The following is an 18,358-nucleotide window of genomic DNA, read 5'->3' as shown; positions in this document are numbered from 1 at the left end:
AATCTGTCCACCACTGTCAAGATGACGGAATGACCCCTGGAGCGTGGAAGGCCAGTGATGAAGTCAAGTGCAACATGGGACCAAGGGCGAGATGGAACAGGCAAGGGACGCAAGAGTCCTGCTGGAGCACGGTGGACTGCCTTGCCCCGAGCGCAGACGGAGCAAGCAGAAACATAGTCCATGACGTCCTTTCTCATACCTGGCCACCAAAATTTTTGGGAAAGTAGGAAGAATGTGCGGGACACACCCGGGTGGCAGGCGAACTTTGAAGTGTGACTCCACTTCAGCACTGCTGCACGCTGAGCAACCGGAACAAATAGCCTGCCAGCAGGACAGCCTCCAGGCACCTTAACGCCTTGCAGGGCCTCTTCCACAAGCCGTTCGACCTCCCAGCGTAGCGCGCCGACTATCAGGTTTCCAGGAACAACAGGCTCCTCCGAAGGCTCCTCCCCCGCTGGCTCATGAAGCCTTGAAAGTGCATCGGGCTTCCCGTTTCTTGAACCTGGACGGTAAGTGATCACGTAGTTGAATCGCGTCAGGAGTAATGCCCAACGGGCCTGGCGTGAGTTGAGACGCTTGGCGGCCCGAAGGTATTGCAGGTTCTTGTGGTCGGTAAGTATTTGGAACGGTACCTCTGTGCCCTCCAACCAGTGCCTCCATTCCTGCAAAGCCTGGACTATAGCGAGCAGCTCCCTGTTGCCCACATCGTAATTCGCCTCGGCAGGGGTGAGGCGGCGGGAGTAGAAGGCACAGGGGTGCAGTTTCTGGTCGACTGAAGACCTCTGGGACAGGATTGCCCCCACTCCGGAACTCGACGCGTCAACCTCGACCACAAAAGGAAGATCTGGGTCAGCATGGACAAGGACGGGCGAGCTCGTGAATGACCGTTTAAGACTTACGAATGCGGCCTCTGCCACTGGAGACCAAACAAAGGGGCGTTTGTTAGAGGTCAGCCTGGTCAGGGGCTCAGCCCTCATACTATAATTTTGGATAAAACGCCTATAAAAATTGGCAAACCCAAGGAATCTTTGTAATTGCTTACGTGAAGTGGGAGTCGGCCATTCTGCTACTGCCTTAATTTTAGCTGGGTCAGGTCGTAGCTGCCCTTTTTCCACAATAAAACCAAGAAACTGGATTGACCCTTGGTGGAACTCACACTTTTCAGCTTTGACAAACAGTTTATTTTCTAGTAGTCTTTGCAGAACCATGCGGACATGTTGGTGATGTTCCTGCAGGCTTCTAGAAAATATCAGAATGTCATCTAAATAAACAAAACAGAACACATTTAGCATGTCACGCAATATATCATTTATGAGGCTCTGAAAAACAGCAGGTGCGTTAGTTAGGCCGAAAGGCATGACCAGGTACTCGAAATGCCCGAGCGGGGTTTTGAAAGCGGTTTTCCACTCGTCTCCCTCACGAATCCTGACTAAGTGGTAAGCGCTGCGCAAGTCTAATTTGGTGAATACTGTGGCTGATTTCAACGGAGCAAAAGCCGAATCCAACAACGGCAGCGGATATTTATTTTTGATAGTGATCTCGTTGAGACCCCGATAGTCGATACACGGCCTAAGACCCCCATCTTTTTTGCCGACGAAGAAAAACCCCGCCCCCAAAGGAGAAGATGACGGGCGAATAAGGCCAGCAGCTAAGGAAGAGGAGATGTATTCCCTCATTGCCTCTTGTTCCGGTTTAGAGACCTGGTATAATCTAGAGCTAGGCAACGCGGCATTAGGCAATAATTCAATTGCACAGTCGTACGGACGGTGCGGTGGCAGGGTCTTGGCACGCTCTTCGCTAAAAACGTGCTGGAGGTCATGATATTCGGCCGGAACATTCTCCAAATTGACCGGCTCGATGGCCGCCTGCGTTTGACCAGGAAGTAAACATGCAGAACGTAAGCAGTGCGCATAACAAAATGAGCTCCACGTCACTACTTGTGTCTTGGCCCAATCAATATTAGGGTTATGCACTTTTAACCAGGGGAGCCCAAGTACAACTGGAGCCGACTTGCACGGCATCACTAAAAAACTACGGATCTCAAAATGATTACCGGAAAGCTTTGTTTTGAGCGGAGGCGTAATAAATCTCACGTCCGCCAGGGGTCGCCCATCGAGATCTAAAACCTTTTTAGGCCGAGCTAGTTTTATCAACGGACATTTAAGAGCGTCAACAACACTTCGGTCTATAAAGCAGTCATCCGCCCCCGAATCAACTAAAGCAGTAAACCTAAAATTAATCCCACTATATGACACCTCTCCCGGCAGTTGCAGTCTCAAATCACCTCGAGGGTGTATTGGTTCATTTAATTTGTCGCGAGGCAACTCGTTCGATGGACTGCGGTCATGCCTGAATCTCGTTCCCCCTCGGGCGAGGGGAGCCCCAGCGGCCGAAGATCCGAGGCGACCTGAAGGGATCGCGTCACAGGCGGCGACATGGTGCCCCGGCAAGCCGCAGTACAGACACAAACCCGTTGTCATCCGTCTCCGTCGCTCCGCTGCAGAAAGACGACCGCCACCGAGTCGCATAGGCTCCACTCCTGTCGAGCCTGGACCCCGCGTCGGCGTGGAGACAAATGACGGCTCGACGAAGCCATCTGCACGGTCCGCTGTCGGGCCGCCCCGCGGCGAAGGCCAACGACGTCCCCGAGTCTCCATGGCTCGTTCCCTCTCGCGCTCCTTCAGACGATTGTCCAAAAGCACGGACAGAGAAATCAGGTCCTCCAGACCCGATGAATCATCCCGGGCCGCCAACTCATCTTTGACAGCAGGCGACAGCCCCCGCCGAAAAATACCACACAGAGCCGTTTCGCCATAACCGCACTCCGCGGCCAAAATGCGGAACTGAATGGAGTAGTCCGCCACAGACAGATCGCCTTGAAAAAAATCCAGCAGGCGGCTGCCTGCCTCCTTGCCTTTAACCGGATGGTCAAAAACCCTCATAAACTCAGTCTTAAAAGTCTCGTATGACTGACGGATCGTGGGTGTAGAGTTGCTTACCGCCATGGCCCACGTAGCAGCTTTACCGGCGAGGAGACTCATGGCATATGCTACACGGGAGCTATCACTCGCAAATGTGTATGGCTGTTGGTCAAAAACAAGGGAGCACTGGTGCAAAAATTGTCGGCAAGCACCGGGTTCTCCCTCATATCGATGGGGGTGTGGCAACACCGGCTCCCGAAAGGACGCCGGCGGACCCATCGAAGAGGGAGGGAGCTGATCGGGCGCCACCGCAGCGTCAACTATGCCACAAGACTGTGAAGGTGACGTCATCTTTTCTACTCGTGTAATTAGCGAGCCGATCGCGTTTGCTAGTTCACGCAGTGACTGTTCGTGCTGGCTGATCACGTGACCGTGACAGGCGATTACACGACGAGTACTTTCAGAATCTGTGGGATCCATGGTCGGACTATTCTGTTATGTTACAATATGGATCCAAACACAGACTTTGAAATTAGAAGTATTTATTACAAAAAAAACGAGAACAAAGGGAGCACGCCAAAGTAACGCGAGTAAGAAAATACAACTGAGAGAGCACGCTAAGTAACGCGGGTAAGAAAATACAACAGAGAGCACGCTAGAAAACGCGGGTCAGAAAATACAACTGAGAGAGCACGCTAGAAAACGCGAGTAAGAAAATACAACTGAGAGAGCACGCCAAAATGGCGTGAATATAACAGTACAAAATTATAATTACAAAATCCCAATAAAACACAAAGGTAAATGAGATCAAACCAGAACACGATCGAAGAATGTCGGGAAGCACCAAGGGTGACGATGAGCACACAGCGGTAAGCAAAGCAGGTAACAAGCAAATGCAATAGTCCGACACTCGCAGACGGTGACAGGAGTCCTTAAATAATGAGCGCTCCAAATGTGCCACAGGTGTGCAGCACAGCCCCGCCCATCCAGCTGCATAATGTGCTGGAAAGGAAAGAAAAGAACTGAGAAGGCACATAAACATGACATTAGTAGTTAACAAATTGTCATGGAAACCCTATATTAGATACACAAAAAACAAAACCTCCAAATATCTGTCATTTGAACTTCGTACCCTATACTGCACTTTAGTACTCCCATACTTTTCATGAGGTATGGGGAAACACCTACCAAAGTGCAATAAATCTATTAGTTATATTACAGAAACGAGCAATCCGGACCATACATAAAGTGGGATTTTTTTAGATAACACCAATAATTTACTTACTCAATCCAAAGTGTTAAAATTCAATGATGTTGTAAAATATTACACATCTATAGACCCTACCCACCGACGTCACAAAACCACGTGCTCGCTGTATGGTTCCGCCCCCTTGTCCGTCATCTTGTGTCTGTATTATCAATGGTCTCAATTGATCGAGCAATTTATAATGCATTTCATGGAAGACCCGGAGCTTTCGGATGCCGTAAACTCACTTGATGCGTTGCATAAAAGGCGTTATGTGGAAAAGCTTCAGTTTATCCATTCGCCAGATCCATATTTGATGCCTAAATCGATGTTTTTCGACCCGCTGTCTCCGCCGTATTTGCCTGACATCTGCTAGCTACCCTGGTATGTACAACTATCTTGTCCACACAAAATCAGCCTATTCTCACGAAAGTTTGAAAAACTTTAAGAGCTTGGAGGCTTATAAATACTTCGTTGCTGGTTGGGTGAAACAGGTCCTCGTCCAAGAAAATTCGGCAGGAATCTATCTTGTGCTTGGAAAGGTGAGTTACGAAATTTTCATTTCAAAATCTTTTGTTCTTGCTAACATCCACTGTCAAGTCTAATGTATTTCATGTCGTTTGTCAATGGAGTTAGGGCTTTTAATGTTTATATGGTTTAGCGACTCTCACTACATACATACGTGTATGTTGTCGGCGATTAGCCTAGCAATGATCTTAATTGTGGTTGTCAGCCCAAAACCCTCTAAATATATATTAAATGCATCTTACCAGATATAAAATGACTACTACATAATCTGTGGTAATCGTTTGGAGCCCAGTTTTCTCGTCGAATTGCAGCAGCCCATCTCGCTCTCTCCTCTCCGGGTCTCTCGGAATCCGGTAAAACTTCAAGTCTCTCCGTCTCTCTTCTCTGTTATTGCAACCGACCGCCACACACGCCTTCACCATTTTGATTATTAATGTTAACGAGCAGAAAAACACGTCGTAAATAGGAGGAATGTACGTAGCCGTAACAGGTAAACATGATGTGTTGACGGACAATTGGGCGGCACCAGTCAGGAGGAAGGAGTTGTGACGTCACGTGGGTAGGGTCTATATTTTATTTAAAGCATTTAATAAATTATTACCCTTGAATTTACAATGTATTTTTACAGTCCGAGAGCAATCTCATAATTTGAGAGGATTTGCCAACTTTTCAATACCGAAATTTTGTAGTACGGTACTCGTAAAGGTTTCTGTGTGTCTGTATGTGGAGTAAAGCTCTGGAACAGTCCGGATTCAAAATATAAACAGTGCCAAAGTATTCAGAGATTCAAATTGTTTTATAAACATCAGGTCTGGTCACAATACACAAAAAGTGGTCTCTAAATGTTTTTGGGTATATATATAAATATTACATGAGTTATGCACAATAATTATTACATTACATTACAAGCTCATATATTGGTGTTATGATCACTGCAACTATTATTGTTATTATCTGTGTAATCATTATGATTAGTAGAGTTGTCGTATAAGTGTTTTGCTGTTGATGTCATCACTGTTATCATGGCTGTTGTTGCCATCGTTGTCATTATTGTTGTGGCCATAACTGTCATTTTCATCGCTGGTGTTGTCACTATTGCTCTAATCCAATTTAGTCCAGATTTTATCGTTATGAACACTTCTTTGTAAAATAGAATGCTGATAGTGATAGTTAAATGGTTATGCATATCTATAAAGATGAACTAGTATTCAAACATGTTTATATGTCTACACATTCAATATAACTTGGAGTATAGGGCTGGCAAGTGGGAGCTGGAGGCTCACACCTTGGCTCAGGTTCCCAAATCTTGTCTTTTAATGAACAGCATTAGGACATGTTTCAACGAGGGCACCAGGTCCAAAAATAACATTGGATAATGAATAATACGTATTTCAACAATTATCACCATGAGCAGCAGTAAAGCCGTTATTACATAAATTATGACTTTTGAATTTACAAACAATATATGGGGACGGCGGTGATGGCGAAGGTGATAGTGCGATGATGATAACAATGTTGGGAAGTGACTGTATTCACATTGAATTTTTGAGGAGTGAATTGTGGGTGGGACCCAAAAAAAAGCTTGGCTGTTTCCCACTCCTTTTCGAGCTACGTATGTATGTGTTTGTTATAATCAACACTACTGGTATTACTGTTGTTTTCCCTAACTCTGTTTTTGTTATTACTGTTCGAAATCAAATCAAATCAAATCAATCAATCAATCTCGCAATCTCACTCCAATTCACCTCCAAATCCATTTGTCTTCTGTACCATTTCTGAACAACTCGCCTAAAGCGCTCTCCTCTCGGCTGTTGTTGTTGCAAAAAACCCAAAAAAACAAAAATAAAACATGTATTAGTTGCAGACCTAAACAAACTATGAAAAAAAGTGATTTACAAAGCAGAAATGCCATGTTTTTTATATGCCAATACCAATAAACCTTTGAAAAGTTTTTTTTTTTTTTTTTTTAAATCTAAATTTCAGTTATTGGATCCACTGGCATGAGAGAGAGAGTCACCAGGAAAATGTGTTGTTTTCCCGCCAAGAAAGATTATAATTGAAGCGTGGAAACCTACTGCACCTGTTATATTTAGATCTGAACTGCACTTCATCAGCATAAACTAGTACTGCAACGATTATTCAATTAAAAGTTTCAAATTACATTGTCACTTTGATTATTTGTTTAATTAGCGTGTAGTTGTAATCGTGTATTTTGAAAGTGCTGTACCTCGACACACGATCGCTTCGAGACACGATCTTTTCAACATCTGATGTAAAATTTGACTTGCAATTTGTTTCTACATTCGACGATATGCTCGAACTACTACGATTCATGACAGCGTCGCAGTTTTGTTTTCCCGCAAGACGGATGCAAGGCTGATTTTTCTTGTAAGAGGAATCAACATGGGTTCCAAGAAGATTAGTGCAGGTGGTGAAAAAAGAAAAAAGGTGACGCTTACCATTGAAATGAAGATGGAAATTGTAGGGGGAAAAAAAAAATGAACGTGGTGTCCGCATCCCTGAACTGGCTCGACAATATTGCCGTATAATGTCTCCGATCTCGACACTCCTCCTCTGACCACTGATCGCCAGTGTTTATAAGTTAAGGTGACAATTGTTATTGTGGTAACATAACCAAAGAAATTGCCAGCTTCGTCAGGTTTCTAATCATTTATTCCATCAACTTGTGGAACACAACATGCCTACTGTCCACCGCAGTTGACGCCAGCAACAAAACATTAAAAGGGAAAGTAAAAATCGGCGACTCGGCGGCCACCCCACCGGCCTCTGCACTGGGGCGGGGAGTAACAGCCCCATTGCTTCCGCGACGCGGCGACCGGCCGGGGGTGTCATATCGGGGTCCCACCAGTGTGCCGCAACACGGCGAGTGGCCCGACACTCGCGAGAACACCTGTTCTGGAACACCGGTCCAGGAAGCGAGTGGACTGCCGGTGAGTTGCCGGCGGCGCCCGGCCTTTACATAAGGGGTAGCCCCGTCGCGTCCTCATATCGTTGCGGGAACCCCGGTGAGATCCTGATGTCACACCCCCGCCCTGGCGCGGATGCTGGTCGCTTAAGATGCGGGGTCCAACCGGAGTGTGGCTACGCACCGGTTGGACCCCGATTGCCAGCCGTCACATCAGGGCAGCAAGTGAAGTTTCCCGTGTTGAATCACATTAAGCTGCAGGCTCTCCTCGAATCTTATAAGCGCTGCCTTGCATTGAAGTTATCCGCCTTAGGTGCGTTATTTTCTGCTTGGGCTCGAGCCGACGGCTGGTTGGAGCCTGTCGAGTGGTGGCCATTGTACTTGCTTCATCATGCTTTTATGGCTTACGCCACTGGCGTAGTCACTTGTCACTCAAACATGTTGGAAGTAGCGGCAAAGATCGATCTTTGTGTCAAAATGATTCAATTAAATAAAGTGCCTTCAAGACTTTTTCCACTTAAAAGAAAAACTGCGTTCAAAACTTTTTGCACTTCAAAACAACATGAGTTCAAAACTTTTTGCCCTTCAATAAAAGTATACATATATTTCAAATAAAAACATTTTCAAAACATATATATATATATATATATATATATATATATACTGTATATTTTCTAGGGAGGGGCAATTTATTTTGCTGAATTAAATTGTTTTGGTTTGAGTAAGGCACATATGTAGATTAGGGCTGCATGATAACTATTTTGTCTGTACCTTCGAAACACTTCCAGTTCGTATATAATGCTGAATTAAGTTGTTTTTTGTTTGAGCAAGGCACATGTGTAGATTAGGATTGCATGATAATCACTTTGTCTGTACTTCCTAAAAACTTCCAATATGTACACAATGGCGTATTAAGTAGATTTGATTTCAACAATGCACACGTACAGATCAGGGTTGCATGATAATCACTTAGTCTAGAAGAGTCACACATGTCTCACACTACACATTTCTATACTGACGCTCATATCTTTTCTTCTTTTTCTGGGTTATTTGTCTCACCTTTTCCACACCGCTGTTTTCAAACACACACTAAGTACACGCTTTAAAATTGTAATGTTTTGTGTTGATGCTACCCATGTATTTAATCCTTCTAACAGCGTCTTAATGTTGTGTGAATTATGCCAAGAGGTTTACAAAAAATTGCATTCAGTTTTATTAGAATTTGATTTATTACATACTCGTATGGCTTCTAATGAATGTGAATGGTTGTTGACATTCAGGACCGAATATTATAACACACATCCTGAGATCATTACTTTCCTTAAGATACTTATAAATATCCGCATGTGACGTATATAAATTTTGTTTCATTTAATGTGAATGGCTTCCGATCGCAGGCAAAGAGAACTAAAATTATGGAATACATCACCAAATTAAAGGCAGACCTCTTCTTTATGCAAGAGTCACATCTAGCCAAATCCGAAGAGAAATATTTTAAACACTCAAATTTTAACTTGATGTATTCAGCCAGCTATAACAGCAGACAAAGAGAGTATCAATATTAATAAATAAAAGAATCTTGTTCACATTAAATAGTGCAATTGCAGACCCGGAAGGTAGATTCATAATAGTACAAGCCACCATAAGTAATAAACTGTTCACATTAGTGAACATATATGCCCCAAACAACGAGGACACACAGTTCTTCCACAATATCTTTGGTAAACTGAGTGACATGTCAGTGAACTCAACAATTATTATAGGAGGGGACTTTAACACAACTCTTGATCCAAGTATAGATAGCTCCAATTTTAAACTCACTAAACAGTCACAAACTGCAAGAACCATTAGGAAATATATGGACGATTTCGGCTTAAGTGACGTCTGGAGAGCAAAACATTTAACAAAAAGGGAATATACCTTTCAATACCTAGCCCATGGTTCGTGTTCAAGAATAGATTTTTTTCTAGCGAATAATTCCGCTATTAATAATATTTCGCCAAGAATACATCCAATAATCATCAGTGATCATGCACCAATTTCTTTAGCCCTTAAAATTGACTCCCGCACGATACCCCACGCAACCTGGTGCTGTAATGATTCCTTATTAGATGACCCAGCATTTGATACATTCGTTAAGAAAGAATGGAAAGACTTTATGGAACTTAACGATTCCCCAAACATCTCACCATCATTGCTTTGGGAAACAGGAAAATGCGTAATTCGAGGCAAGATTATCTCATATTCATCATATTAAAAAAAACAAGAACAGAAGTTGGAAAACGAATTAGAAATAAAAATCAAACAACCGACGGAGGAATTCACCAATAATCCCACAGACAATACCACAAAAGAACTTTTCAGCGCCAAAGAATGGCTCAATAGTATTCTGTCTAAAAAAACTCAGTTTCTGTTACAACAACTACGATATACCAACTTTGAGCATAGTAACAAATCCGGGAAATATTTAGCAAACCAACTCGAACGTAACAGAGAAAAAACATTAATTACAACAATACAAGATTCAGCCGGCATAATAACACAATCACCAGAAAAAATTAACGAAACTTTCTATAGCTACTACAAAAACTTATACTCGGTGAGAATCGATCATAATGAAGACATTGACCTATTCGTTAATAATCTTGACATCCCCCAAATAACTTTGGAAAGCCAACAATTGCTAGATACCCCACTTACCCTCGCTGAATTATGGAATGCCATAAAGGACATGCCAACAGGTCGCGCACCGGGGCCCGACGGGTTCTCGACATCATATTTTAAACACTTTTGGAATATGCTGGCACCACTTTTCTATAGAATGGTTCAAGAAATCAGTGCAAAGGGTCAAATTAGAGACAATATGAACACTGCAGTAATCAAACTACTGCCAAAAGAAGGGAAAGACCTAACCCAACCAGCAAACTATAGACCAATATCCTTAATGAATACAGATATTAAAATTATTGCAAAGGCTTTAGCTACTAGATTAGAACAAACTCTTCCCACTATAATTCATAAAGACCAGACCGGCTTTATTAAAGGACGTAACTCTACAAACAATATAAGACGCGTGTTAAATCTTATTAATATTGCACAGAATTATAAACAGAAAGCAATTATCCTCTCTTTGGATGCAGAAAAAGCATTTGACAGAGTCAACTGGATTTTTATTTTCAAAGTTTTGGAAAAATTTGGCTTCGGTGAGCCATTTATCCGCTGGATAAAAATATTCTACAACGCCCCAAAAGCCACTGTAAACACAAACGGGGTCATTTCACAAAGTTTCTGTCTTCAAAGGGGAACTCGACAAGGCTGTCCACTCTCACCCCTATTATTCGCTCTATTTATTGAACCATTAGCAATTGCAGTAAGACAAAACGCTAATATCAAACGGATCTGCTCGCACACATCAGAACACAAAATTAACTTATACGCAGACGATATACTATTATATCTAGAAAAACCAGAATCCTCCCTACATGAGACTTTTGAACTAATAAAGACATTTTCACAGATATCAGATTATGCTATAAACTGGTCAAAATCAATTATAATGCCCTTATCAACAAACTCATGGAATCCTGCAAATCAAAATCACAATATTCCAATAGGGAATATAAAGTATCTTGGAATCAACATTTCACCAAAACTTACAGAATTAACTAAACTAGACCATACACCCCTCTTAGCAAAAATATGTGACGATTTGACACACTGGAATAATCTACCCATCTCACTTTTGGGCCGGATAGCAACAGTCAAAATGAAAGTATTACCACAAATAAACTATTTGTTCTCAATGATCCCTTTTAAACCCACTCAAAAATGGTTTCAAGACCTAGACTCAGCCGTCACAAAATTCTACTTTAAAAACAAGAAAAACAGAATTAGCCTTGCCAAATTGCAAAGAAATAAACCAGAGGGGGGTCTAGAGGCCCCTAATTTCCAAAACTATTATATAGCAAATCAAATACAATATCTGATTAGGTGGTTATATCTTGACACTGAACAACAGTCATGGCTAGAATTAGAGCAAACAGACTGCAACCAAATACAATTGGCAAACCTCCCCTTTATTAGTTCTAGTATTAAGCACCATAGCTGCTTCAAAAACCCAATGATAGCATGTACCTTGAAAGCCTGGTGGAGAGGTATGGAAATTACGCAATCACAACAAGCCCCGTGTAAATTCTCACCAATCTGGCACAACCCAGACTTTGGCGTTAATAAAATTCCTATTCATTTCAGCACATGGGATGACACGGGAATAAACCAGTTACAGCATTTGTTTAAAGATAATACATTCATGTCATATGAAAAAAATAATACAAGATTTCCAGATCAAAGGGGTCAATTTCCTTCAATATAATAAAATCAGGGCAGCCATCAGAAGCAAATTTCCATCACTAACGGGTATGTTAGACCCACCACATTTCGTAAATAAAATAATAAATATACATCCTCAACACAAAAAAATACTTTCAAAAGTATATAAAGCCCTCTCATGTAACAACTCTACTTGCCTACCAATCGAAAAATGGAATAAAGAACTTTCGGTAACATTAGATAATAACTATTGGTCCAACATCTGTAAAAATACATTTATAATGACAAAGAATAAGAACCTTCAGCTTATACAGTTCAAAATACTGCACAGATGGCATATTACTCAATCTAAAATGCACAAAATGGGGTTCTCCCAATCCGATAAATGTACAAGCTGCAACGAAGATACTTCAGATACATACTTTCATGCTCTTTGGCAATGTAAACCAATACAAGATTTCTGGGCACAGGAAACGAAGAAACTCTCTTTCCTATTGAACTGCAGGATTCCATTATCTCCAACTCTTTGTCTGCTTGGCGATCTGAATACAGTGAATATCTCTATCCATCAAACCCGTCCACTACTAGCAAGTCTAATGATAGCCAAAAAAACAATATTGTTGAATTGGAAAAACAAACAAAATATTAGCATTAACCAATGGCTAAATCTAATCATTGAATATATAACATTAGAGAAAATATCTGCCAAACAGACAAATAAAATGGACAAATACGAACAACAGTGGGAAACGGTTGCAAGAATGATGAACATAGAATAAGGATTCTCTCTCACCTGCGAAGGAATGCCATAAAAATAATAAAAATGTATACATAAATTGATGAATGCGGGGTTTCCAGGGAGTTGTATACATCCTTCTGCAGCTGGAAACTGGACATGTTTAAATCCGAACTTTTTTATACACTCCCAACAGCATGTAAGAAATAATTTTTCTTCCTTCACAGTTTAGTGGGTCAATGGGTTTATTTTACAAGGATACTCATAGACAATTTGATTTCCAGCTGCTGGGGAACCTATGCAGCTTTTTTTGGAACACCCTATATATTACTTATCAGACTTGGAACAATTAAGGAACTATGCGTAAATAATACACTTCACCGGTCCTTGGCATACATCTAATGGTGTTTGATAAACCTCTTCTTCTATCAGCTTTACAGGTGGAGTTTGTTGGCGTCCTGCCCTGGGCCGTCCCGTCGCCGGTCTTGGCCCCCGGGATTTTCGGCCGGGGCTTGTCCGGTTGCGTCTGGCTGTGCGGGGGTCCCGTTGGGCGCGCGCTGGTGTCGTGGGCGGGTGGGGGGGGCCGCGCGGGTGCCGGTCCGGGGGGGGGGGGGGGGGGGTGGGGGGGGGTTGGCGATGCGTCCCCTCCTGCCATCCCTGAAGGCCGGTTGATGGGTGCGCGGGTGGCCCAGGGGACCACTCTGGTGTCATACCGCGCGCCCCTCCTGGCCCGGGGGTGGGTTGTGGGGGGTGCGCTTCCGTCCCCTTGGTCTGTTCCCGGCCCTGTCTGCCGCCGCTGCCCCCTGGCCGGCGGGGTCGTTGATGGGGCCTCTTGGGGCCCGCGGGGCCCTGGGTGAGGCTTGCTGTCCCTTGCCGGTGGGGTGGACGTCCCCTGGTCGCCGGCGCTTGGTGTGGCGCCTGCTCAGAGTGCGGGGTGGGTGCTCGGTGGGTGGGGGGGGGGGCGGTCGCGGAGGCGCCGTGGGTGGTCAGGGGTGGGGATTGATCGGGGCCCTGACGCTTCTTCCGCCCTGCGGCCGGTGGTTCTGGTGGACGGGGCCACGCCCGCGGGAGCCTGCCTCTTAAGTCACGCACTTCTCACTTCGGCACTGTAAATATTTTTCACCCTGGCACTTACATGCTCATACATTTCTCCGGGGAGAGTTGGGACAGGGCTTTACAGTCCGGGCCCGCCCGGCTCCCCCCTGTTTTTAATGCACCACACACCAAGGTTGTGGGATGGTTGGGACCTGTTGGGGGGGGGGGGGGGGGTACCTCACGGCTGCCTCCTCACCACAGGCCCCGCCATCCCTGCACCTTTTTTAAATGCACCACACACATCATACTCCACAGGAGAGCTCCGGCAAAGGGCGGTGGGACGGGCGGCTGGACAGAAACTCCATGCTGCGGTCCCACTGCCCCAAGCCAAGCTCTCCTATTTTAATGCATACATTGCACTACCCTCCCCTCACACCCCCATCACGGTGCTGGGTGATGCTGCCAGTCGGGAACCTGGCAGCCACAGTAATAGGGTGGTAGGTGGGTCCCACACTTTTTCTATATGGCGTGGCTCCTGGGGTGTGGCCTCCCCTCTGCCTCGGCTGCCGGCCGCGGGAGTGGGTTGGGGGGTCGAGTCTCCGATCTTGCATCGCCCCATGGGCGTTCTCCTGCCTCCGCCTTCCCCTCTCTTCTCTGGCTGGGCATCCGCCCTGCGCTCCGTTGCGGGTCGCTGGCTGGGCGCCGGTGTATCAGCGGGGTGTCGCCTGCACCGGCGGGGGGCCCTGCCTTGCCTGGGGCTTGGTGGGCCGCTGGGGGTCCCGTGGCGTGCCGTGCCGGTTGGGGGGCTGCGGCTTTGGCTCGTGGCCTGGGTGGGAGGGCGGGGGTGGGTGTAGGCGTGGGGTTGGTGATGCGTCCCCTCCTGCCATCCCTGAAGGCCGGTTGATGGGTGCGCGGGTGGCCCAGGGGACCACCCTGGGTCCCGGGGGGGGGGGGGGGGGGGACGATGGCTCCTTTGCTGGGCTGCGGGAGGAGGGATGGGCTGCGCATGGCCCCCCGCTCCCCCGCCCGCCCGCCCTCCCTCCCCGGGCTGGCTGGGTGGGGGCCGTGGCCCTCGGTTGGCGCCCGCGCGGCTTCTCCGCCCGTCTGCGTGGCTGTCACGCGCCCGGTGGGGCTTGCGTGCTGCTGGATGTGGTAGGGCATGCTCGGGTTGGGGGTCCCTGGCAATGCGGCGGCATAGGGTTGGTCGCCAACGGGCTTACACTCATAAGAGATTCACACGATTACTGGGTTCTAGATCACAGAACTGATTTGTGTACACTCTACCCCTTTCAATCAATTAGCTTATAGGCTTATAGACACCCCATAATAAATAGGTATTTTGAATGATCACAATGGGAGTATGTCAGACTCTCAATGTGAAACATTAAAACTGTTCAGAATCCGGGCACTTAGACTTCCATTCTCTGTGTCAAACAGCTGAACAGGACAGGTTTTTTTATTTAAAAAAAAAAAAAAAAAAAAAAAAAAAAGAAAGAAAAATTGTGTTCAGATGCAAATTTCTGAGTCTCAAATATTTTTTCGCATTCAAAATTTGTATTTTTGATTAAAGTCATTTTTCTTCTTTTCTTTTTTCTTTTCTTCTACATTACTTCAATCAAAAAAGTTGTTTGAATTTAAAAAAAAACTTGACTTCAATCATAAACAAAAATTTAAATTCAAAGAAAACTATTTTACAAATGCATTTTTTTTAGATTCAAATTAATTTTTGCATTCAAACACATTTTTTTGATTGAAGTGAGTTTTTTTGATTAAAAATATATATTTTGATTGAAGAGACTTTTATTCCATCAAAAATAAATAAATAAATAAAAAATAAAAAATAAAGACATAAATCTACCTCCATAAAAATCCTGCTCGTCATACAACCATTTTGACTTACAAACAAGGTCCTGGAACGAATTTTCATATGTTGAGGTACAACTTTATATTTGGAAGGACACACTTAGTTGCAGGCCCAGCCAAACTATGAAAAACAAATTATAATCCAGTAAATATGTTGTTGTTGTTGGTTTTTTTTTTCAAAATTAAAACAATACAAACAAATAATGAACTTTCGAAACGGAATTTTTTTATCTTTTTTATTCAAATTACAGATATTGGCGCCACGGGTACAACACATTAAGGGGCGACTCATCAGGATATTGTGCTGTTTTGGACAGCAGGCTTCCCACCATGGACAATTGGAAGGACTATAATTGCTGGGGAAAGACCTACTTCATCTGTCAGATCCAGATGTGAATTGCACTTCATTAGCAAACCGGGCGATAGATGGTTGCAAATTGTATAACGTCGCATAGTAAATTGTCTGTAGCTGTTTGTAGCAACTGTTCTTCAGTTATTTCTTTCTTTTTTTTTTTCTTTTTTTTTCCTTTCAGGCATGACAAATCCAAACAAACATACAGCATTCATATGTGTTAACATTTAATTCAACCCGAAAAGAAAAGGGCAGACGGGAGAAGCCGAAGCTTATTGAATCCCGCCCCCAGTATACCATAGGACGCAGAAATGATCGAATAACAATTTTTGACATTTCAGGTTGTGTAGTGATTACAATGTTTTTTTTTGTTTTTTTTGTTTTCATTTTTGTCCGAGAGTGGTCAGACACAGCGGCCGCCATTTTCCCCAGCTATCCTCCATATATCCAGACTTGAATATGTTTCCCGGGCAGGCGCGTTGTCCAGGTTCAGATCGCATTTTAGAGAAGATCTTGTCCAGGGCACTCAGTGACCAATTGACGAGTTCCATGTCTTTTCAGAATGTCACAATACTACTATTAAAAGTCAACTGTCTGTACACTTACAGAGCCAAATGAGTATCTGTCCTTGTGATGTCTGGTTGAGTTCTGTTTGCATTAGCTTTGAGTTCTTTTCTTTTTTTTTTTTACCCTCCTTTGTTTTGGGTACACTTGGTTTTGTTTGCAGGTTTGAGTTGTCACCCAGACATTATTTTCCTTTTGTACAATTCTTATCATCACCAAGAGTTAGATTGATTGATTTATTCCAATAAAGCAGGGGTGCTCATGAAGTCGATCGCTGGGTAGATCTTGCCATAAAAAATACTTTTTAAAAATTGGAGGCAAAAAAAATTGTACAAAGGTAATTATGTTGTGTGTGCAACATATACATCAACATAAGTTAATTTTGACTTGCACGCAACATGCAGTGCTGGACAAAAATATTGGAACCCGTGCAATTCTGTCAAATAATGCTCAATTTCTCCCAGAAAATGATTGCAATTACAAATGGTTCGGGAGTAATATCTTCATTTATTTTGCTTGCAATGAAAAAACACAAAAGAGAATGAAAAAAAATTTAAATCATTATCATTTTACGCAAAACCCCAAAAATGGGCCGGACAAAAGTATTGGCACCCTCAGCCTAATACTTGGTAGCACAACCTTTAGACAAAATAACTGCGAACAACCGCTTCCGGTATCCATCAATGAGTTTCTCACAATGCTCTGCTGGAATTTTAGACCATTCTTCTTTGGTCAACTGCTCCAGGTCTCTTGAGATTTGAAGGGTGCCTTCTCCAAACTGCCATTTTCAGATCCATCCACAGGAGTTCTATGGGATTCAGATCTGGACTTTCAAACCATTTTCTAGTGCTTTTTGAAGTGTGTTTTGGGTCATTGTCCTGCTGGAAGACCCCTGACCTCTGAGGCAGACCCAGCTTTCTCACACTGGGCCCAACATTATGCTGCAAAATTTGTTGGTAGTCTTCAGACTTCATAATGCCATGCCCACGGTCAAGCAGTCCAGTGCCAGAGGCAGCAAAGAAACCCCAAAACATCAGGGAAAATCCGCCTTGTTTGACTGTGGGGACCGTGTTCTTTTCTTTGAAGGCCTCGTTTTTTCCCCCCCGTAAAACTCTATGTTGATGCCTTTTCCCAAAAAGCTCTACTTTTTTCTCCTCTGACCAGAGAACATTCTTCCAAAACGTTTTTGGCTTTCTCAGGTAAGTTTTGGAAAACTCCAGCCTGGCTGTTTTATGTCTCTGGGTCAGAAGTATCCTACCATAGAGTCCCTTTTCATTCAGACACCTATGGATAGTACGGGTAGACACTGTTGTACCCTCGGACTGCTGGACCGCTTCAACTTGTTTGGATGTTAGTCGAGGTTCTTTATCTACCATCCTTACAATCTTTCATTGAAATCTCTCGTCATTTTTCTTTTCCGTCCGCATCTAGGGAGGTTAGCCACAGTGCCATGGGCTTTACACTTATTGATGACACTGCGCACGATAGACACAGGAACATTCAGGTCTTTGGAGATGGAATTGTAGCCTTGAGATTGCCCATGCTTCCTCACAATTTTGCTTGTCAAGTCCTCATACAGTTCTTTGGTCTTCTCTCTTTTCTCAATGCTCAATGTGGTGCACACAAGGATACAGGACAGAGGTTGAGTCAACTTTAATCCATTTCAATGGGCTGCTAGTGTGAATTAAGTTATTGCCACCACCTGTTATGTGCCACAGGTAATTAACAGGTGCTGTTAATTACACAAATTAGAGAAGCATCACATGATTTTTCAAAGGGTGCCAATACTTTTGTCCGGCCCCTTTTTTTTGTAAAATGATAATGATTTAATTTTTTTCCTATTCTCTTTTGTGTTTTT

The 18,358-nt window shown here is 43.9% G+C and overlaps 1 protein-coding gene across 2 annotated transcripts in view; it reads left to right on the top strand.

The window, feature by feature from the left end:
- Positions 1-16,831, top strand: part of LOC130915152 (CD209 antigen-like protein E) — a 37,879-nt gene extending 21,048 nt beyond the window's left edge. For both annotated transcript variants that reach the window (XM_057834959.1, XM_057834958.1), the window contains exon 8: positions 15,836-16,831. In XM_057834959.1, the coding sequence (XP_057690942.1) occupies positions 15,836-15,980 (145 nt within the window). In that variant the 3' untranslated portion in view covers positions 15,981-16,831. The remainder of the gene's footprint in view (positions 1-15,835) is intronic.
- Positions 16,832-18,358: the final 1,527 nt, after the last annotated feature.

The sequence above is a fragment of the Corythoichthys intestinalis genome, chromosome 4 (assembly GCF_030265065.1).
Source record: "Corythoichthys intestinalis isolate RoL2023-P3 chromosome 4, ASM3026506v1, whole genome shotgun sequence".
NCBI classification, from domain to species: Eukaryota; Metazoa; Chordata; class Actinopteri; order Syngnathiformes; family Syngnathidae; genus Corythoichthys; species Corythoichthys intestinalis.
This window is presented reverse-complemented; position numbering and strand designations above follow the sequence as displayed.